Here is a 23,313-nt window from a genome sequence, read left to right as displayed (position 1 = left end):
AGCACAATCCAAATCATCATACTTCTTTGGAATAGAAGGGTCCTGGTGTAGGCCTCTTTCCCGCAGCCTGCATACGTAATCAAACTGCAACCAGCTCCACTCACCGCATTTTCTGCTTCTGACTGGGCCAGCTTTTCAAGGAGTGCTTCCTTTTGCTCAAACAGCCTCAAGGCATCAGTCTGTTAACAAGAAAAGGGGAAATTGAACAATGGAGCTCTATCTAAACACACCAACATACCTTAACAAAACAGTTCTTGGCCAGCATTATGTGAAATGAATATGCTGCAACCACTGTATGCACAATATACGATGAAAGCAGCCACTTGTAACCAATTAAAAGAAATCCTTTCATGTTCTGAAAGCCCAAATCAAAAGAAATAATAAAAGACTTATTTCTATGGCACCTTTCTCAAACTCAGGATGTCCCAAAGCACTTTACAGCCAATGCAGCACTTTTGAAATGTAGTCACTGTTATAATATAGGAAACAAACAGCCAATATTTGCAGAGCAAGCTCCCACACAGCAATGTGATAATGGCCAGATAACTACTTTAAGATAATCAATTCTCCCTCTCTACAGATGCTACCAGACCAGACCTGCCGAGTACTTCCAATATTTTCTGGTTTTATTTCAGATTTCCAGCATCCGCAGTATTCTGCTTTTGAATCTATTTTAGTCATGTTTTGAGGGATAAATATTGGTCAGGATACCAGGAAGAACTCCCTTGTTTTTCTTCAAAATGGTGCCATGGAATCTTTTATGTCCACCCAAGAGAGTTGACATGGTTACAATTTAACATCTTATCTAAAAGACAGCACCTCTGACAGTGCTACACTCCTTCAGTACCGAACTGAACAGTGAGCCTAGATTGTACTCAAGTACAGTGGAGTGTGACTTGAACCCACTCATGACCTTCGAATTTGGAGGCAAGAGTACTACCAGTAGCTGACAAAGAAATAAATGTCACCTTAGATACGACCAGGTGTACCAAATAATTAGAAACAACAATCTAACTCCAAACAAAAGTGAAAACTTAAGAGAAAGCTTTTTTAATTGAATGCAACTACAGAATTAAAATGACCTCTGGGGTGTTAAAACCCTCACCTCCTGTGTGTGCTGTTCCTTAAGTAGCTGCCGAACTGATCGATTTGTTGCATCAAAGGTTTCCAGTTTCTGTAGTAGCAACTCCTTCTGCCGTGACAGCAGATTACTTTCTGACACAGATATTGGCTTCTCCTTAACATATAGAAAGAATGTGAAGTTACTACAATTGCACATGGAAATATGGAGCGATTAATTTGAAGGGACCCACTGAGAAAATGTCCTCTTGCTTCTCAGAAGTACATTGAGTCATCCTCTTATGCAGTTCCTACATTACAAGAGTAACTACACTTCAAAAGTGTTTAATTGGCTGTAAAGCACTTTGAAGCGTCGAGTGATCCTGCAAGGCACTATATAAATGCAAGTCTTTTTTTCCTCTTTCATTTCTTCCCTTCCTTTCCCCATCTGTAATGACAGTCAATATTAGAAATTTGCACTGAGAAAAATCGCAGAGCCAAGTCTGCTTCCAACTGTTTCCTGGCAAAATCTAACAGCATACCAGTACTCAGGGTTACTCCAAGTTCATATTGAAGTATTCAACTTTATAGGGGAAAATAATTCTTGTACTGTCACCACACACGCCCCCCACCTCTCCATAACACCAAAACTGCTATATTTATTGTTGCTCATCCTTGCTCCTAACTGAACCATCACCTTGCCCACCATTCCTTAGTGATTTCCACTAACAGACTCGCATATGCATCCTCTGGTGCTTTGCCTCACAATTGGCAGCTAGTGTTTCAATCATTATTTTCCTTGCCTCTAGAATTTAAATCACTCCCCCCACCCCCCCACTCTTTCAATAGCCTCACAAAAGCCTTTCTCTTCAAGCATCCCTTGACAAAACCCAAACTTTCTGTTTCACATCTCTTCTGCTCAGAGGTCCTTTGTCCCACAGGTGCTCAGTTATCTTCCTACACAGGAGGCACCATAAAATGTAAATTAGTAGTAGCAGTGAACACTATAATTCATATAGTCATAACATAATAATTATTTATAACTATTTGGCAACTTGAAGACTATTGGTACATTTAACCTTGCCTTTCAAACAACTGGATGGGTCATGTTTGACTAACTTGACCTTTTTATTTGAGATTTTTGATGGGCTGACAGAGGAGATGGATTTGGGCAGTGCAGTTGAAGTGTGTGAGAACTTCCAGAAGGTACTTGGTAGAGTATCACATTTGGGCTTGTTAATAGGGTTCGGCAGTGGCAACTTGGATACTGTGTTGGCCAGGGGATATAAATCATAGAATTTTGGCAAATGACTTCTTTTGACTGTTCCCCAAAAACTGCTGTTTTTTTTATATGCATCGATGACTTGAATTTGGGACTGCAGGGCAAAATTTGAATTCTGCAAACAACACAAAAAACTTAGAATTGTAGTTAACAGTGAGGCAGATAGTGGTAAGACTTTGGGAGCAAATTGACAGGTGGATGAACATATGGCAGATGAAATTAAACACAGAAACATGTGAGGTGAGACATTCCACCCAGCAAAATGCAGAGACAACGCATACTAAATGGTATAATTTTAAAGGGGGTGCAAGAAGAGAGACACCTGGGGGTGTTTGTGCACAAGTCTTCGAGGGTGACAGAACAGGTTAATAAGGCAGTTAATAAAGCATATGGGAGTCTGGGCTTTATAAACAAGAGACAAAAGTCAGCAAGTTATATTGGAACTATATAAAACATCAGTTCAGCCCCAGCTCGAGTATCACATCCAATTTTGGGTACCACATTTTAGGCTTTGGAGAGAGCACAGAAGAGATTTATCAAAATGGTTGCAAGGGTGAGCAATTTCAGCAATGTGGATGAAAGTTGGGGTTTTTCACCTTAGGACAAGAATTTGATAGAGATACCATTAAGAATTTACATAGAGCTAGCAGAGACCTACAAAACAATTACAATGAAACTAGTATCTTTATTGTAACAGTACTTTTTCAAATCCCCAACCCATGCTATTTCATCCTTCCCATTACATCCCCATCCTATTGCTTTCACCCCTTTCATGCCCATCCCATGTCCCATCTGACCCCTTCTTCCTATACTAACCTATCCGATTGTTCACATATCATTTCATCTCCACCCCCCTGCACCAAGTCAACTCTCCAAGCCCTCCCTCCCATGCCATCCCATCTTCGCCTTTCCTGCCCATTTCCTCTTGTCTTTCCCCCATTCCATCCACCCTCTCACCCACCTGAGATTCCCTCCCATGCCATTCCCTCTTAGGCTCAAAAGTCATGCCCTTAGTTATATATTTTACTGTCTGCCTGGAATCGCTGAACACATTCACTTTCCTGTTGCTGGGTTATCAGCAAGCTAATCAGATAACTTGCACTCATAAAATAAGCCAATGTTAGGACTTCAACAACCTTAATGCTGAATCGACTGATCCAGACTCCCAAATGTACTCTCCAGGTAAGCAGTGGCTTGGTTTTAACCCAATGCTTTTCAAGACCATCCTACTAATGATAAGACTTAGAACGTATAAATCCTCTTGGACTGCAAGAGGCAAAAACACATGGGTGATCACGGAACCAGCAGGTTTAACTTCAAAGTTTTTTACACAGATAGCTGTTGACAGTCTTCTCTTATCTCCTTGGCTCCGAGCTAAAGATATACTTAATGCTATTTGTTTTAGAAATTTCCAGAATTATTCTAGCAATGGAGTGCTATTAAAGAAACACCAAGTAAAAACAGAAAACGATGGAAATTCACAGGAGGTGATGAGAAAGACAGATTTATCAGCCCAGTTGCATGAAGGATCATGGCCAAAATATTAACCATTCAGTCCATTAATTTTATTTCAGGTGTTCAGCATTTGCAGTTCTCCATTAGCAGTATGGATGTGCCAGGATGGTAGGGAGCAACTTTTTAAAAAGAGACAACAAAATGCAAGTTAGAAAGGTAAAACACAAATTATACTCACCATGCGCAATTTACTGATGGCACTGCGCAGGGCTGCAACCTGTTTGGCTGCAGCTGCCCCATCCATCTCAGCCTCAACCAGCATTTTCAACAGGGTGTCCTTATCTTTCCGCCAGTGCTTCTTTTCTAAGCTGTGAACAGCAGTAACAAGAAGCATTTCAATAATGTTCGTTTTATCCAGAAGACATTTTGAAATGTATTATGTTAAAAGGAAGTCAGAACTGTGGATAACAAGAAGAAATTAAACAAAGATTTTGAGATTTCTGAAAAACAGGTAGGCAAAGTGGAGCAAGCTAAACAAAAGACACGAGCAAGTAGCTACTAACTGAAGAGCTGGCACTGGGTGACGAGAGGAAGTCCAGTGTGACAGGAACAGAGAGGCAAATGAAGTTATACTGGGCAGGAACAGGATGGGGAGGAAATCAAAAGCAAGTATTTTGAAGTCACAATGGCACTTGAAGAAGTACAGCTTGGAAAAGACAGGTCTTGGGAGTACATGGGATTGAATGTAGCAAGGTCATCGGCTACAGTATTTTTGTTGGGTTGAAGTTTGAGAAGTGGCAAGACAGGAAGCTGGGTGGCAGTGTCAGAGAAATAGAATCTTGGTGACAAAATCATGATCTATTATTTTGGAACAAAGGAAAACATAGGTTGGCAGAACATAACATAAGAATGTACAGGATCAGAAAAGATGATTGTGATCCAGTATCTAGGAGATATATGATCTCATTCTTACTCCTTTATTAGAGTTGAATAAAATTCAACAATAATCAGAACCGTGCATAGTACTTCGTATGTATCAAAACTCTCTACAAACTCAATTACTTTCGAAGTTTTGTGATCATTATCCAAACCAAGATCCTATTTGCCAACTATGCTGCCACTGCACACAACAGTGACAATTTTAGCGATCTATCCATTAGTACTCCCAAATATCTGCATTATGTAATACCATTTAGCTTATATTGCCAATGTTTATTATCCTTTCCTCATATTATTTTGCTCCCTCCCTGCAACAAAGCCTCTCTTCATCCTTTGGCACTGTTGACCAATCATCTTTCTCCAACCTCTTGCAATAACTTCTCTTCCTGCTCCTGCACTGTTGACTCTGGTATCTCCCAAAGAGCTGACCTTGGCCCCCTCCTATTTCTCTACTACATGCTGCCCCTCAGCAACATCAAAAGCATGGCGTTAGTTTTCACATGTACACTGACAACACCCAGCTTTACCTCACTGCCACCTCTCTCCATTCCTAATATCCCATCAGACTGCTTATCTGGCAATCAATACTGGACTAGCAGAAACTTCCTCCAATTAAATATTGGGAAGACTGAACCCATTGTTTTCAGTCATTGCTCCAAACTCCATTTTCCAGTTACTGACTCCAAGCCTCGCCCTGGCAAAAGTCTGAGACTAAACCAGTGGTGTCATATCTAACCCCAAGATGAGCTTCCGACCACATATTCGCACCATCGCAGAGATTGCCTATTCTCACCTCCGTAACATCACCTGGCTCCTCCTGTCTCAGTTTGTCTGTTGCTGAAGCCCTTGTTCACACCTTTATCATCACTAGGCCTGACTATTCCAATGCTCTCCTGGCTGGCTTCCCGCATTCTACCCTCTGTAAACTGGAGGTCATCCAAAGCTCTGCTGCTCATTTCTTAACGCAGCAAGATCCTTTTATCTATCACCCTACGCTCGCTGACTTACAGTGGTCCCAAGTCAAGCAACATCTTCATGTTAAAATTCACATCATTGTTTCAAACCCTTCCATAGCCTCCCATCTTCATAATCTCCTCCAGTCCCACAACCCTCCAAGATATCTGTACTCACCAATTCTGGTCTCTTGAGCATCCCCAAATTTAATCACTCCACCATTAGCAACTGTGTCTTCAGCTGCTTAAGCTGAAGAATTCCCTCCCTACCTTGCTTTCCTCCCTTAAGACACTCCTAAAACCTACCTCTTTGACCAAGCTTTTGGTTATTTGACCAAATGCTTCCTTATGTGGCTCAGTGTCATTTTTGTTTTATACTGCTCCTGTGAAGCACCTTGTGATCTTTGATTACATTAAAGGTGTTATTGTTATTTGACTATGTTAGATGATATTTGCCACTTATCCCAGTTCTTTTGTATCCGACAGCTTGTTTTCTGCTGTTTGCAGCACCTCCCATTAGCTATCACTTGAGATTTCATTTCTGAGTCCGCTCTCTAGTCATTTGATACAGCTTAAATAGCAACAGCCGCAGAACTAATACCTAAAACAGTGTTACCCATCTACATGCTGAATCAGCCCCACATACAATCAGCCTTTGTTTTCTTGGCTTCAGTCAAATTTCCAATTTATTTCAGGGGCCCTCCACCCATGCCTTACCTGCCAACCTTATTGACCAACCTCTTGTAATACTGTCCGGAAAACTTTGTGAAATGTGAATAAACAGCATCCCATGTCTACAAGTATTTTCTTAATCCCCTCAAAGTACACCACCTATCTACATCAAGCATGATTTGTACTCCATAGACTATGTTGGCTCTCTCACATTATTCCATTTCTCTTAAAAGTTCATCATTCATTCCTTCCAATGGAAATGAAAGTCAGGATGGTGAAAAAAGGGCTGCTGTTTCATCATCACCAAATTCATGCTTCTGCCAAAAATTAATTTCACACCAATGTTTTCCCTTTAGGTGGCTCAGTTGTTCAGCAATTACACCAATAGCCTTCCAAGCCCACTCAACTAAATTCACCAGAACAAATAAATGTTATCAGTTTTTAGTTGGCCAAGTTGTCCAGCTTATAATAATGGATAACGTCAGCCAGGGAGTCACCCCAATCTATTTTGCCCAACTACAAATATAACCCCTGCTCCAAGGCAACATTCATGGCCTGGAGCGCCTGTGCTTCCAGTTGAGGCAGGCTGCAAGAAGGGCAATCCTAGCAGAAGTAAAAGAGAAAATTAGTTATAAGTCCTTACCAGGAAATATCTGGATCGTCTTTCATCATCTCAATGTCTCTTTGAAGCAGCTCATTCTTGTGCTCTGTAAGAACCAGCTCCTTGGTGACTTCAGCCAATTCCTCCTCTTTCTCTTCAATCAAGCGCTTGGACACATTCAACTCCTCCTCTCGCTGTTCCAACAGGTGATTTTTCTTCCTCAGTTCAATCTACAAAAACAAGAACCACAATTAGGGTTCTCAAGTAGTAATAACTAGGATCATTTGAGGCCCTGGGAGAGTAACTTATGAAAAAGATGCACAGGCAACTGAGTTTATTTTTACTGCAGATAATGAGAAGTGAAATTAAAAGTCGGAAATTTGTCTTCCTTCCCACTAAGATGATAAGAGATAAGAGATGGGGGGAGGGAACAATGAAAAAGAATTGAATCAACCTAAATCAAGAAATACAATAGAAAATAGGTCTGTTTGATGCAAACAAGAGTTAGAATAGAGAGATTTTGAGCTGGGCAAGGAACAAACAACAGGATTCAACTCCTACTTTTGAGTCAGAAGATTATGGTTTCAAGCCCCACTCTTGAATACATAATCTGAGGGGGCACTAGATGGTTGGACGTGGCAGCCATCAGATGAAGCATTAAATTTGCCTGCTGGTTCCAACTTGCATTAAAATAGTACCCTCCTGAGATCTTTAAAGAGCAGACAAACCTGGTGTCCTGGACAACATACCTTCTTCAAGAAACATAATCAATAACAAATTAAATGGTCATTCATTTCATTACTGTTTGCATGATGAAATTAAAATAAAAACGCCGGCACTTCAAAGTAACTCATTTTGTAAAGCACTCCAAGAAGCTTCTTGAGACATGTGATGAATGTAATGGTATGAAGAAGCTGAATTAATGGAGTTGATGGCATATTACTCAATATATTACCATATTTTAAAATCGTATATTCCCATGACCTTTGCTAAATCTTACTTCATTTTTTAGCGATCCCACTTGGTTCATAAGACAGTCAATTTTCTTCTCATACTCATTCATCTTCCCATGCACAGCCTCCTCATCATCTGTGGAGAGGTCACTCAGGTGAAGTGTTGAATGGAATTTTTCAGCGTCAACAGGAGTTATATCTAGTCGATGAGTTGGGCCCTGGAACAGAAGTAGCACGACAGCAATAATTACCTATAGTTATTACTTATCAGCCTCTATATACCTGATGTGTGAACAGGTCAGAACATACCAGATGATTGAATTTATTACCACCTCTGGGCCTTTAACATACTAAAACATCCCATAGCATTTCACAGGAACAATATAAAGCAAAATTTGATCCAGAGCCACCTACGGTAATATTAGGGCAGATGGTCAAAAGCTTTGTCAAACGGGTAGGTTTTCAGGAAGAAAGAGAGGTAGACAGGTAGAGAAATTTAGGGGTGGGATCCCAGAGCTTAGGGCCTAGGCAGCTGAAGACACAGCTGACAATGACAGAAGCAAATAAAAACAGGGATGCTCAAGGAGCCAGAATTAGATGAGCACAGTTATCAGGGTTGTGGGGCTGGAACAGGTTTTTTTTTCCATTTATTCGCGGGATGTGGGGTTCAATGGCTGGTCCAGAATTTTATTGCCCATCCCTAGTTGCCAGAGAAGATGGTGGTGAGCTGCCTTCTTGAACCGCTGCAGTCCATGTGGTGTAGGCACACCCACAGTGCTGTTAGGGAGTTCCAGGATTTTGACCCAGTGACAGTGAAGGAACGGCAATATATTTCGAAGTCAGAGGGTGAGTGACTTAGATGGAAACACCACTACCTGGAAGTTCCCCTCCATCTGCTGCCCTTGTCCTTCCAGATGGTAGTGGTCGTGGGTTTGGAAGGGGCTGTCGAAGGAGCCTTGGTGAATTCTTGCAGTGCATCTTGCAGGTGGTACACGCTGCTGCTACTGTGCGTCGGTGGTGGAGGGAGTGAATCCTCCACTATCCTTTTGTGAATGTGGTGCCAATCAAGCGGGCTGCTTTGTCCTGGATGGTGTCAAGCCTCTTGAGTGTTGTGGGAGCTGCACTCATCCAGGCAAATGGCGAGTATTCCATCACACTCCTGACTTGTGCCTTGTAGACGGTGGACAGGCTTTGGGGAGTCAGGAGGTGAGTTACTCATCGCACGATTCCTAGCCTGCTCTTGTAGCCAGTGTTTATATAGCTAGTCCAGTTCAGTTTCTGGTCAATGGTAACCCCCAGGATGTTGATAGTCGGGGATTCAGCGATGACAATGCCAATGAACATCAAGGAGCGATGGTTGGATTCTCTCTTGCTGGAGATGGTCATTGCCTGGCACTTGTGTGGTGCGAATGTTACTTGCCACTTGTCAGCCCAAGCCTGGATATTGCCCAGGTCTTGCTGCATAGACTGCTTCAGTATCTGAGTCGTCACAAATGGTGCTGAACATTGTGCAATCATCAGTGAACATCCCACTTTTGATGAAAGGAAGGTCATTGATGAAACAGCTGAAGATGGTTGGTGATGTCCTGGAGCTGAGATGACTGACCAACAGCCACAACCATCTTCCTTTGAGTATGACTCCAATCAGTGGAGAGTTTTCCCTGATTCCCATTGACTCCACTTTTGCAAGGACCACACTTGTCAAATGTGGCCTTGATGTCCAAGGAATCGTGCAGTCACTCCCACCTCACCTCGGGAGTTCAGCTCTTTTGTCCAGTTTTGAACCAAGGCTGTAATGAGGTCAGGAGCTGAGTGACACTGGCGGAACCCAAACTGGGTGTCAATGAGCAGGTTATTGCTAAGCAAGTACCACTTGATAGCACAGTTGATGACCCCCTTCCATTACTTCACTGATGATCGAGAGTAGACTGACAGGACGGTAACTGCCCAGGTTGGATTTGTCCTGCCTTTTATGTACAGGACATACCTGGACAATTTTCCACATAGCTGGGTAGATCTGTATTGGAACAGCTTGGCTAGGGACGCGGCAAGTTCTGGAGCACAAGTCTTCAGTACTAATGCTGGAATATTGTCAGGGGCAATTAGCCCATTGTCTTTGCAGTATCCAGTGCCTTCAGCCGTTTCTTGATATCAAGTGGAGTGAATCAAATTGGCTGAAGACTGGAATCTGTGATGCTGAGGACCTCTTTTCTGTGATCCGGTTTCATTCCTTTTTCTGTAACTTTGTAGTGGTTTGATACAACTGAGTGGCTTGCTAGGCCACCATATTACTGGAGTCACATGTAGATAAGGACGACAGGTTGCCTCCCCTAAAGGACATTAGTGAACCAGATGAAGTTTTTACAATGACAGTGGTTTCATTATTTATTGAATTCAAATTCCACCAGCTGCAGCAGGATTCAAACCTGGGTCCCCAGAGCACTATCCTAGGTCTCTGGAGTACTAGTCCAGCGACAATACCACTACGCCATCACCTCTCCTAAAGGAGAAGGTCATCACATTTCTATTTCTCTTTAGCTCTGAAGAAGGGTCATACAGACTCAAAACGTTAACTCTGTTTCTCTCTCCACAGATGCTGCCAGACCTGAGTTTTTCCAGCATTTTCTGTTTTTATTTTAGTCTCAGTGATAGGGCAGATTGGTTGAAAGTTCATCTTAAGATCAAATATGACCATAGTAAATACTCTGATTCAGCCTCAGACAGTTGCCAGGCAGCGGGATGGAGTCAGTAGCTGTGGAACAAGGTTTGCAGCAGGTACTAAATACAATGGCTTCTGTTTTCTTAGTAGTTAATTAAAGGAGATTCCTGCTCATCTAGTACTGCATGTCAGACAAGCAGTCTGATAATTCAGCAACAGTGGAACAGTCAAGAGAAGTGGTAGTGAGGGAAGGTTGGAGGTCACATGCATTTCCTTTACAGACTTCTCTGAACACTTGAGTGCCACTGTGAAACAGAAACTACAGCATAACTGCATCCTTTATACAAAAATGAGCATGTCCAAAGAATCTTTGGTACAAACCTCCCATTTGTAGCCAACATCCCTGACTGATGTTTTGCCTGGTGGAATCCATGGGACCTTGGTCTTGACCTTACTGGTTGCTCGTAGACTGCCACATTCCCAGGGTTTCAGCTTTTGCTGCACATTAAAAGGTAAAAGGTTAAACAGCGTAATATGATTGTCTCATTTTAACAGATTACTTTTTATCAAAGAACTATCCTTTGGAAACTCCAATTTGCCAGTGCAGTTATTGGCTTTTTGGCAAACATGAAACTGCAACTGTCATTAAAAATAGAATCAAATAAACAAAATATAATTTCTATTCATTAAATAAGAGTGAAATTTATTTTATTTCATTAACAAAGAGACAGGGGTGGGAGAGGAAGAAGATTAGACACACACAGAACATACACAGGTGGAGCAAGTGTGCGCAAGACAGCAAGTGAGACACACAGATTTTTTTCTTTTACTCATAAGAGTCTAGCTATTACCTGGACTCTCTTTGCCGGCCTTGGGCTCTTTTTAACATGAACATGAACAGGAGTAGTTTCATCAACATGAACATGGAGCAGAGGAGAGGTTCTGGTTTTCATTTCTCTTCTCAGCTGATGCAAAGGAACACAAAGAATCAAATTACTTCGGCCTCCTCTTTTAAGGATTGAAGAAACTTTTAGCAGAAAAAATTATTTTACACAGTATGCAGGATAGCACAATGAAAAAAAACCATAATTACACCTTGAGGACTCACTCAGTTGAATTCAGTCCATACTAATGGGAGACACAGCAATACATAATTAATAAAGATGATTTTCTTTCCAACCACACAAAGGATCTAGTTGCTCCAAACCAATTCTCAGGTTGATACAAACCACCAACCCACTCTAAACTGACTGGAGCTTCCCCAGGTCATTTGCTTCAATCCATAAAACAGCTTCCTGAAGTTTCTAAGGAAGCAGGATCAAAATATTGGCCTTCACAATTTCATATAAAGAAATCACAAACTTCAGGAACACAAGAACAGGAGTAGGCTGTTCAATCATGTCATAGCTGATCGGAATCACAACTCCATCGACCCACCTTTGATCCACAAACCTAGATATGCTTATCAAATTTAAAAATAATTTAATAATCAACCAATCTCAGTCTTGAAACTTTAAATTGACCCAGCGCTAACATCCTTTTGTGTGAAGGAAGTTCCAGATTTCCACCACTATTTGTGTGGAAAACGTACTCCACAAATTTCTTTTCTGACTAGTCTAGGTCTAAATCTAGGGTTGTGCCCCACTTTGGATTCCCCCATCAGAGGAAATAGGTTCTTTAATCTACTGTATCAAATCATTTGGTCATTTTAAATACCTCAGTTAGATCAGCCCTCAACCTTCTAAATGCAAGGGAATGCAAACCAAGTTTTGTACATGTCCTGCACCAACTCCAAGGGCAACATATCCAAGGATATATAGTTTTGTTTCAATTTTTGAGGTGCAGTGCCCAGAACTAAATATAGTACCTCAGGTTGAGGTTAACCAAGGCTTTGTACAAATGAAGCATAACTTCCTTGCCTTTGTATTGCAGCCCTCGAGATAAAGACACTTTATAAATATTTGTTCGCTCTATAAAGTAATTTACATTTATAATACATTCACTGGCAACCTCATTCATTCTAAATTCTGATGTTTGCACTTATAATGGAGTCTGCCCATGTAAACTTTTCATTCATGCAGTAATTATAACCCCCTGCCAGTTACAGCAGTTTTGCATCTTCTAGCTCCTCAGAAGTTTCTTTGCAGTACAGGCTTTGTTTCATTGAACATTACTGCTGCTGCTATTTAACTATGGATGATAATAGATTATTGTAGTGGTTGAAGGCATAACCTTTCCTACTGCCTATTAGGGGGTCACCTGAATGTTCTGACAAATGAGCCCTAAGCGCAGGTAATCCGGTGGGGGTCGTGGACCTAGTTCAAGCATATAGCTTCTAAAAGAGCTCTGTAATACTGTTTCAAGTAAGAAACCTGTCCATACATCAAGTTCATTAGATTTGGCAATGAGAGTGAGATAGTTCCAACGCTGCAACTCACCTTGGGAATGGGAGTACGTCAGTTCTTAAGAAAGAAAGTATACTCACCAGTCATGCCACCTTTTGGCAGAATTGACCTTTATGACACATCCATGGAAGACTAGAGCCAATACGTAGAGCGCCTAGGTTTTTATTTTGTGGCGAATGAAATTACCGTGGAGAAGCAGAAAGCAATTCTTTTGAGTATCTGTGGTAGCAAGGCATATGACCTCACCTGCAGTCCAACAGCCCCAAACGCACCCAATTCTAAATCTTTTAAACAAATTAGACCTCGTGTAGGCACATTTTCAGCAGAAGCCATTGGTAATATGCAGAGGCTTAAGTTCAATCCAGAGTAAGGGCCCCAAGAAAGTCCGTTGCAACTTATATAGTGAAATTGAAGCAGTTGACTGAGCACTGCGACTTTGGAGATACACTCAACGACATGTTGCGGGGCCAGTTAGTTTGTGGCATTCACGACAATTCAGCACCGTTTACTTGCAGAAGTTAACATTGATTTGAAGCCCACCACGGAAATAGCACTAGCCATGGAAAGTGCTGCAATGGACTTACAGAAGGTGCAACATGGCACCAGGCGTGGCACTAAAACCAGAGAGACAGCTGGATAGCACATCTAGAGGGTATGTAACCATCAACATGCACAAGGGCCTGTATCAATATACACACCTACCCTTAAGTGTATCATCTGCGTGTGCAATCTTCCAAAGGACCATGGAAAGCCTAAGGACTTCCCCAAGTAGTAGTATACCTAGATGATGTCCTGGTCACAGGGTCAACGGAAGCCGAACATTTGGCCAACCTACAGGAGGTTTTAAGATGATTTTTGGAAGCTGGTGTACAATTAAAAAAAGAAAAATGTACATTCCAAGTGCTAGAAGTCACCTACCTAGGTCACCAAGTGGATGCCATGTGGGTTGCATCCAGTACAGGAGAAGGTTAGGGCAATAAAAGAGGCAGCCCTCTCCTTCCAGTGTCACTGAACTCAAAGTCTTTTTTGGGCATGATTAATTATTATAGTCACTTCTTGGCAAACTTGTCAACAGTGCTAGCACCATTGCACTTGCTGTTGAAAAATCATTTTCAGTCATGGAATTCGCAACAAAAAGAAACCTTTGTAAAAGTTAAGAAGCTATTACATTCATCATGTCTACTGGTACATTATGACCCATCAAAGGAATAAATATTGACCTGTGATGCATCTCATTACTGTGTGGGAACTATGTTATCACACAGAATGGAAGATGGTTCTGAAAGACCAATTGACTATGCCTCCAGAACCCTCTCTGCAACCGAGAAGGGTTATTCACAACTTGAAAAGGAAGGCTTATCAGTGATATTTGGGGTGAAGAAATTCCACCAGTGTCTGCATGGACGACATTTCACTATTGTGTTGGACCATAAACCATGATGGGTTTATTCAGTGAGGATAAAGCCATTCCGTCAATAGCCTCAGCAAGAATCCAACGTTGGGCTTTGATATTATCAGTGTATGAGTATACCTTTTGCACCGCCCTGGTGTACATATTGCAAATGCAGACACACTCAGTCATCTTCCATTGCCAGATAGTACTGTGCATGCTCCAGTGCCACAGAAAGTTGTGCTTGTGCTGAATTTCTTGGACTTTTCGCCTGTGTGCGCAAAGTAAATAAGGAATTGGACAAACAGAGATCCAATTTTGTCTGAAGTCCAAGATCTTATATTGCAAGGGGGGTCGAATTCACCAATCTGAAGAGATAAGACCATTCCATGCCGTAAAACAGAGTTAAGTTGTCAAAGTAGAATCTTATTGTGGGGATCAAGAGTCATTATCCCTTTGCAAGGAAGGGAACCGATCTTGACAGAGCTTCACAGTGCACACCCAGGCATATCAAAGATGAAGATGCTTGCACGGAGCTATGTCTGGTGGCCAGGTATAGACAGTGACATTGAAAACATGGTCAAGCACTGTCTCCAGTCTCAGCAACAACAGAAGTTGCCCATTTCAGCTCCACTGCATCTGGTCGACTCTGGGTTAGACTACATACAGATTATGTCGGTCCATTTTTAGGTACCATGTTTTTATTGATTGTTGATGTGCATTCTAAGTGGATGGATGTGTATGAAGTTAGATCACCGACATCGTTTGCAACTTTTGAAAAGCTGCGCCTAGCGGAAGTCATTGTTTTGGATAATGGTACCGTCTTTACTAGTACAGAATTTCAGAGATTCATGAGTTTAAATGGAATTAAACATATTAAAACAGCACATCAGCCCTCATCAAATGGTTTAGCTGAAAGAGCAGTGCAAACTTTCAAATCAGGAATGCAAAGGTTATCCAGAAACTCGATTTTCACGTTTTCTTCTCAGCTATCGTACGACTCCTCATACAACTAAGAGCTCAACACCGTCTGAATTACTGATGAAATGCCACCTACGTAGAAGGTTAAGTCTGGAAGGTAGAGAAGAATCAGAGTGATCAAAAATTGAATCACGATATTCATAGCAAAGCTCAAAGATTTACTGCAGGAGACAGTTTTTGTGTGAAATTTTGGAAATACACCTAGTTGGGTTTCTGGTATAATCGTCTCAGAAACTGGACCTGTGCCTTTCCAAATGGAAGTGGAAGACCAGATTGTTCAAAAACATGTGGATCATCTAAGGAAGAGAGAAACATTCCAACAACCAGCTATTCCGCCTGTAATTGACGGCCAACCTTTAGTCCCCGAGGTGATAGATCGACCTAGAATAGACATACCGGATGTCTCTTTCGAATTGCCTATTCCTGAACTGCCACTTTCTATGATGTACCCGATGCTGCAATTCCTGATCATGTAGATCCAGTGGGAGAATCTCAAGTGGTAGAGCTACATTGCTCTAACTGAATTAGAAAACCACCTCAGAGTCTTAATATTTAATCACCAGACGCATGCGTGCGCACACACACGTGTATATGTTGTGGATTAAAATGTTCTTTGCATATAGGAAATTTAATAAAAGCTAACCGGGGAGGAAATGTAGTGATTGAAGGCACAACCTTTCCTACTGCCTATTAGAGGTCATGTGAATGTACTGACAAATGAGCCCTAAGCGCAGGTAATCCGGCATGGCGGGGGGCGGTGGGGGTGCTTTCTAGTCATGGACCTGGTTCTAAAAGAGCTCTGTAATAAAGTTCTCTGTTTCAAGTCTGGTACATCAAGTTCATTACAATTATATAAGAATAGAGATAGAGTGTATGTATAATTACACGCTGCCCTCTAACACTGTTGTGCCTGAACTGCATTTGGTCTTGGCTCCCTCTATGTAAAAATCACAGTAGTTGGACCAGGTCCTCAATTTAAAAAAAAATAATTTTCTGCCTGTTCTTAAACTTGAAACATCCTGACCTTTTTTCTTGAGCAGATAACAAGCAATTTGCCTTGAATAAACAAAAAATACTGGAAAACCTTGGTCGAGCAACATTTATGGAGCGAGAAACAGAATTAATGTTTCAGGTGGATGATCTTTCATCAGAATCTGCCTTTAACTGCCTACTCCTCTAAAGAAAAGTATATTGGTAGTGGTCTAAGAATTATACCAAGGCTTAGAGGGTTAAATTATAAAGGCAGATTGTAGAAACTTGCTTTTATTTCCTTGAGCATAGAAGATTGAGTGGGGGTCTGATCAAGGTATTCAAAATGTTAAAAGGATTTGATGGAGTAGAGACGGAGAAACCATTTCCTCTGATGGGAGGAATCAAGCCAAGGGGAAATAATCTCAAAATTGGAGCTTGGTCATTCAGGAAGTGCTTTTTCACACAAACAATAGTGGAATGTGGAAGTTGCTACCAAAATGCTGTAGGTTCTAGGTCAAATGGAGCTTTCAAGAGATATGATTTTAGCTAAGTATCAAGGGATATGGAACAAAGGCAGGTAAACAGTTGAGGTGGAGGTGATTAAATTGGAAAGCAGAGGAAGTTTGAGGGTCTGAATGGTCTATCCTGTTCCTAATGTTTCCAACAGGCCAACTTAGTAGCATTTTTAAAATATTCTTTCACAGGATGTAAACATCGCTAGCAAAGCCAGCATTTGTTGCTCGTCCCCAATTATCCTAGAGTTTCCTTTGAATAGTGCTACGATATCCAATTTGAACCAGTAAAGCAAGTATAGATGGCCATAACTGAACACATCATCCAAAGGACAGCATCTCTTACAATGCAGCGCTCCCTCAAGTACTGTTCTGAAATATTAGCCTAGGTTGTGCATTTAATTCCTAGGATTTGATCCAAATGCCACAAACACAAAAATAGTAGGAAGAGCAAACCATAAGGCCTGTCCAGTATGCTCAGCCATTCAATATGATCATGACTGATCTTGGGCTCCAATTCCACTTTCCTGCCTGTTCCCCATATCCTTCGACACGAAAAATCTGTCTACCCCATCCTTAGACGCATTTAACAATGGAGCATCCACAACCCACTGGGGCAGAGAATTCCATATTCACAACCCTTTGAGCGAAGTACTTTCTCCACAACTCAGCCCTAAACAACTGGTCCCTTATCCTGAGACTGTGCTGCTGTGTTTTAGATTCCCGGACCGGCAGAAACAAACAACCTCTCAGCGTCCACGCTATCAACCCTCTTCAGAATCTTGAATGTTTAGATGAGATCATCTCTCATTCTTCTAAACGCCAGAGAAAATAGACCCAATTTGCTCAGCCTATCATAGGAAAACCTCCTCAACCCAGGCACCAATTTAGTGAACCTTCATTGTACTGCTTCCAATGCAAGCATATTTTTTCTTAAAGCGTGGAGATCTAAACTGCACATAGTAATCCAGATGCAGTCTCACCAGAACCCTGTACAATTCTAGCAAGACTTTTTTATTCCTGTACTCTAATCTCCTTGCAATAAAGGCCAACATGCCATTTGCCTTCCTAATTGCTTGCTTTACCTGTGTGCTAACTGTTTGCGTTCGTTACACAAGCACGCCCAAGTCTCCCCAAACACCAACATCCACAAGCCTCCCACCCTTCAGAAAAATACTCAGCTTTTCCATTCTTTCAACCAAAGTGAACAACTTTACACTTCCCTACATTATAATCCATCTGCCACCTTTTTGCCCACTCACTTAACCTGCCTATATATATTTGCAGCCTCTGTATTCTCCCCAGCTTAGCTCTCCACCTACCTTGGTATCATCAGCAAACTTAAGATACATTACTCTCTGTCTCTTCATCTAAGTCATTGATATAGATTGTAAATAGCTGAGGCCCCAGCACTGACCCTTGTGGTACTCCACTATTCACTACCTGCCAACTTGGAAATGTCCCATTTATGCCCACACTCTGCTTCCTGTCTGTTAACCAACTCTCTATCCATACTAATATATCACCTCCAAATCCCTGCACACTTATCTTGCCTTGTGTGGCACTATCGAATGCCTTTTAGAAACTGTGCTAGCTTTATTCCCAAATAAAACATTTCTAACCCAGTCCATTTTAGAGTGAAAAAAACAGCAATAAGTTCTAAACTTCATAAATTATGTTTAAAGTATACACTGGGCTTTAAGCACTGAGCAAGCACCTTGTGAAATGATAACCATAGTAATACAGTAAACACAAAAGCCAAGCAGTAAAGAAAAAGACACCAGGGATTATAGTCTTACAGTTTACAGTTTATAGTTATACATACTGCAGGGAAACAATGATTAGGGAAAGTGATTTATTGCAACAAGTGATGTTATTACTCAGATGCCAGTTTGTTTATTACTACAGAAGCCATTTGATATAAAATTAGATCATCTCGCATTAACTGTAAAATCTGACAGATGTCCGGCTGCACAAAATCATCTGTCGCACAGGAATTCACTTCCATACTCACTAAATTAGTAATATATCATTAATTCAAGGCAGTTACAATCATGAATTAATCCTAATTGATACCTCAAAGGTATACATTACAGTTCAGTTCAAAATAGTCTTACATTGTGGGAACCATTTCTCAACCCCAAAACACAATCTCAAATATTATAAGCAATGTTTCATCATCATAATGTGACAAGCATTACTGTGACTATCATTACTGCCACAGGTAAGTTAATTGTAACATCTTGTCACCAAATGAAGTAAGTTTAACTTTTTTCTCTCTCAAACACATACAGCTTTACAACTAATGCACAATCAATACTTTAAAATCTATTTATAAAATACTGAAATAACCTTCCTTCTCTATAGTACCAAAGCAAAACATTTCATTCAAAGCAAACAATTTACAAAGTCCTGGAAGAGTACAATTTATATCATATTTTTAAAATCAAAATTTTACTTGGCTGGAATCTAGGACATAGACATAGAAAGTAGGAGAAGTAGGTCATTTGACCCTTCGAGCCTGCTCCGCCATTCAATATAATCATGGCTGATCCTCTATCTCAACGCCATATTCTTGCTCTCTCCCCATACATACCCCTTGATGTCTTTAGTGTCTTGAAACTCATTTCCTCCTTAAATATACTCAGTAACTTGACCACCACAGCCTTCTGTGGTACAGAACTCCATAGGTTCACCATCCTCTGAGTAAAGAAGTTTCTCATCTCAGTCCTGAATGGCCTACCCTGTATCTTCAGACTGCAACCCCTTGTTCTAGGCTGCACCCCCACCCCCAGCCAGAGGAAACATCATCCCTGCATCCAGTCTGTCCAGCCCTGTCAAATTTTTACACGATTCAATGAGATCCCCTCTCATTCTTCTAAACCCCAGTGAATACAGGCCTAGTTGGCCCAGTCTCGCCTCATACGACAATCCTGCCACCCCAGGAATCAGTCTGGTGAACCTTTGCTGCACTCCCTCTATGGCGAGTATATCCTTTCTTAGGTAAGATGACCAAAACTGGACACAATACTCCAGGTGTGGTTTCACCAAGGCCTTGTATAGCTGCAGTAAGACATCCTTGCTCCTATACTCAAATCCTTTTGCAATGAAGGCCAACACACCATCTGCCTTCCTAGCTGCTTGCTGCACCTGCATGCTTGCTTTCAGTGACCAGTATACAAGGACAGCCTATGGAATTCTCTATCCCAGAAGACTGTGGAGGCTAAGTCACTGTACATATTTGAGGAAGAAATAGATTTCTGGACTCTAAACGCGTCAAGGGATATGGGGGGAGCGCAGGAGTGCGGCGTTGAGATAGAGCTTCAGCCATGATCATACTGAACGGCAGAGCAGGCTCGAAGGGCCAAATGACCTACTCCTGCTCCTATTTTCTATGTTTCTAATTTCCTTTAATTCCTTCATCTCACTAGACCCTTGGCTCCCTGGCATTTCTGGGAAGTTATTTGTGTCTTCTTCCATGAAAGCAAAACTAAAGTAGTTGCTTAATTGCTCTTCGATTTCCTTGTTCTCGATTATAAATTCTCCTGTTTCGGACTATAAGGGAACCTACATTTGTCTTCACTAATCTTTTTCTTTTTACATACTTATGGAAGCTTTTACAATCTGCTTTTATGTTCCTTGCAAGTTTACTCTCACACTCTATTTTTCTCCTCTTAATCAATCTCCAAGTCCTCCTTTGCTATATTCTAAACTGCTCTCAATCCTCAGTCTTGCTACTTTTTCTAGCAGCTTTATACGACTCCTCTTTGGATCTAATACAATCTTTAAATTCTTTCGTTAGCCATGGTTGTGCCACTTTACCTGTTTTTTTTTTGCGCCAGAAAGGAATGCATAACTGTTGCAATGCATGCATTCATTCCTTAAATATTAGCCACTGTCATGCATTTTAATGAAGCTCCCCAATCTATTGTAGTCAACTCATGTCTCATACCTTTGCAGTTCCCTTTGTTTAGATTTAGGACCCTAGTTTCAGATTGGACTACTTCACTTTCTATCCTAATGAAGAATTCATTCTTCATATGATCACTCTTCCCTAAAGGGCCCTGCACAACAAAATTATTAATTAACTCATGCTCATTCCACAACACCAAATCTAAGATAGCCTGCTCCCTAGCTGGTTCCTCGACAAAATGGTCTGAAAGAAACATCTGTACGCACGCCAGGAATTCATCCACTACAGTGTTGTTGTTAATTTGGTTTGCCCAGTCTTTATGCAGATTAAAGTCACCCATGATTACTGTAGCACCCTTGTTGCACACATCTCTAATTTACTGTTTAATGCCATCTCCTACCTTACCACTCCTGCTTGGAGGCCTAAAACTAACTCCCACTACTGTTTTCCTCCCCTTGTTGCTTCTTAGCTCCACCTAGACTGATTCTATATCTAGATTTTCTGAGCCAATAGCCTGTCTCACCACTGCACTGATTTCATCCTTAACTAACACCACCACCCCACCACCTTCTCTTTTTTGCCCGTCCTTCCTAAATATCGAATACTCTTGGATATTCCCAGTCTTGGTCACCCTGCAGCCTTGTCTCTATAATCGTAATCATATCATATATCAGTTTACATCCATTTGCGCTGTTAATGTGTCTACCTTATTGCGAATGCTGTGCAGTCAGGTACAATGGCTTTAGATTTGTCTTAACATTTTTACACTTTTATTATTGTACTATGGCCCTATTTGCTGCTAGCCCTGGTTTCCTTTGCCTTCCACTTTTGCTTTCTACTTTTCTGCCTTTCAGTTCTATCTTTGTTTCCCTCTCTTATGTCTCCCTGCTCAGGATCCCATCTCCCTGCCACTCTAGGGAAACTCATACCTGCTGGAAATCTCACGCCCTTTCGGCATTTTGTAGTTTCCAACTTACACAGCCATCTTTGTATAAGGCACACTCAAAACCAACTTCATGTATGTAGGAGTTCCAATATGCTTAATATTAAGGTTAATTCAAACCTCACAGGGAAGTACCCTGTTTAGCCTGATGTGGAATGTCCACGACACTCCCCTCCACAGCATATATTCTAAGCTAACATTCTAGTGCAGTTCAGAAGGGAGTCTGTCAGGAGTACCATCCTTTGGAAATAGTGTTGGAGGTCTCACCTGCTTTTTGTGGCAGAACTGGGTTTAGTCAACTGGGTGGAAGTGGGGACGGGCAAGGGGGCTGGAGTCAAGATTCAGCAGAGTAGGCAGGGAGGGGTCCAAGCTGGGAATAAGGAAATGCTGATATACCTTGTCCAAAATCCAAGCCAGGAACCAAACAGGCTGAAGGTGAGTGAACCTGGATGTGGGAGACAGGCAACAGAGGTTCCTGGGGGCAGAGCACCAAAATGAGGTGAAGGTAGGTTCTCCAAATTAACATTGGCTAGTTCCAAAATGATGGGGTTGGGGTAAGTGGATATGAGATTATGCACCATCTCATCCCCATCACCCCTTTTCATTACAGGCATTGGCTGCAGTGGATGTAAAAGATTCAGCTACTGCTGTGGAATGCTATCTGGAGTCACATGTAGACCAGACCTGGTAAGAACAGGTCACCATTACTGAGACTAGCTTTCAAATCCAGATTTATTACTTAAGCTTAAATTCCACCAGCTGCCATGTCCTCAAAGTATTAGACTGAACCTCTGGATTACTAGTGTAGCAACATTACCATTGGAGAGGCAGCGGTGTAGTGGTATTGACATTGGTCAAAGTGCTAGGGCAATGCTCTGAGGACCCATAAGATTCATGAAATTTGAATTCAATAAACAAAAAATCTGGATTTAAAGTTTGATGATGACCATGAAACCATTGTCAATTGTCATAAAAACCCATCTGGTTCACTAATATCCTTTAGGAAAGGAAATCTGCCATCCTTACCTGGTCTGGCTTCAGACCCACAGCAATGTGGTTGGTTGATTCTTAAATGCTCTCTGAAATGGCTTAGGAAGCCACTCAGTTCTCAAGGGCAAATAAGGATGGGCAATAAACACTGGCCTAGTTATCAATGCCCCCATCCCATGAATGAATTTAAAAATTCATACCACACTCAACTCCCCTATGAAAAGATTTGGCATGCTACTCAGTTCAACAGCAATGAGGGATGGCCTTGCCAGCAACACCCACATCCCATAAAAGAATAGAAGAAAAACCCAAGAGCTACCTCAAGACAGAAATAACTAGCCATTCATATCATTGGCTGTGGGATCTTGCTCTGCACAAAATGGCCGCCAGATTTCCCTACATAACAAGTCACTGCGCCCCTTCCTTTGCTACTTCCAGTAGTTGTGAAACGCTTTTTTTGCGACATCTTTCAACAAATGCCGTAGCTCTTCCCGTTCCTCTGCTGAACCCAACCCTATCGCTGCTCTTTAACCAGATGAGAGGTTCCAGTCCCGGCTCCTTACCATGCGAAACGCCTGTTGCCAGCAGCCACTTGAAGCGGTTGCTTTGAGCTTGCGGCGGCGCCCGACGTCAC

At 41.6% G+C, this 23,313-nt stretch overlaps 1 protein-coding gene across 3 annotated transcripts in view; it reads right to left on the bottom strand.

Annotated features, from left to right (window-relative positions):
* The window catches only part of odf2a (outer dense fiber of sperm tails 2a), a 70,987-nt gene extending 47,680 nt beyond the window's left edge, over positions 1-23,307 (bottom strand). For all 3 annotated transcript variants that reach the window (XM_078550146.1, XM_078550148.1, XM_078550147.1), the window contains exons 1-8: positions 23,243-23,307; positions 11,425-11,538; positions 10,955-11,071; positions 7,962-8,132; positions 7,004-7,191; positions 4,035-4,164; positions 1,106-1,237; positions 105-179 (exon numbers count right to left, since the gene is read on the bottom strand). In XM_078550146.1, the coding sequence (XP_078406272.1) occupies positions 105-179; positions 1,106-1,237; positions 4,035-4,164; positions 7,004-7,191; positions 7,962-8,132; positions 10,955-11,071; positions 11,425-11,538; positions 23,243-23,245 (930 nt within the window). In that variant the 5' untranslated portion in view covers positions 23,246-23,307. The remainder of the gene's footprint in view (positions 1-104; positions 180-1,105; positions 1,238-4,034; positions 4,165-7,003; positions 7,192-7,961; positions 8,133-10,954; positions 11,072-11,424; positions 11,539-23,242) is intronic.
* Between the last annotated feature and the right edge of the window lie 6 nt (positions 23,308-23,313).

Source organism: Cetorhinus maximus, chromosome 10, assembly GCF_964194155.1.
Source record: "Cetorhinus maximus chromosome 10, sCetMax3.hap1.1, whole genome shotgun sequence".
Classification (NCBI taxonomy): Eukaryota; Metazoa; Chordata; class Chondrichthyes; order Lamniformes; family Cetorhinidae; genus Cetorhinus; species Cetorhinus maximus.
This window is presented reverse-complemented; position numbering and strand designations above follow the sequence as displayed.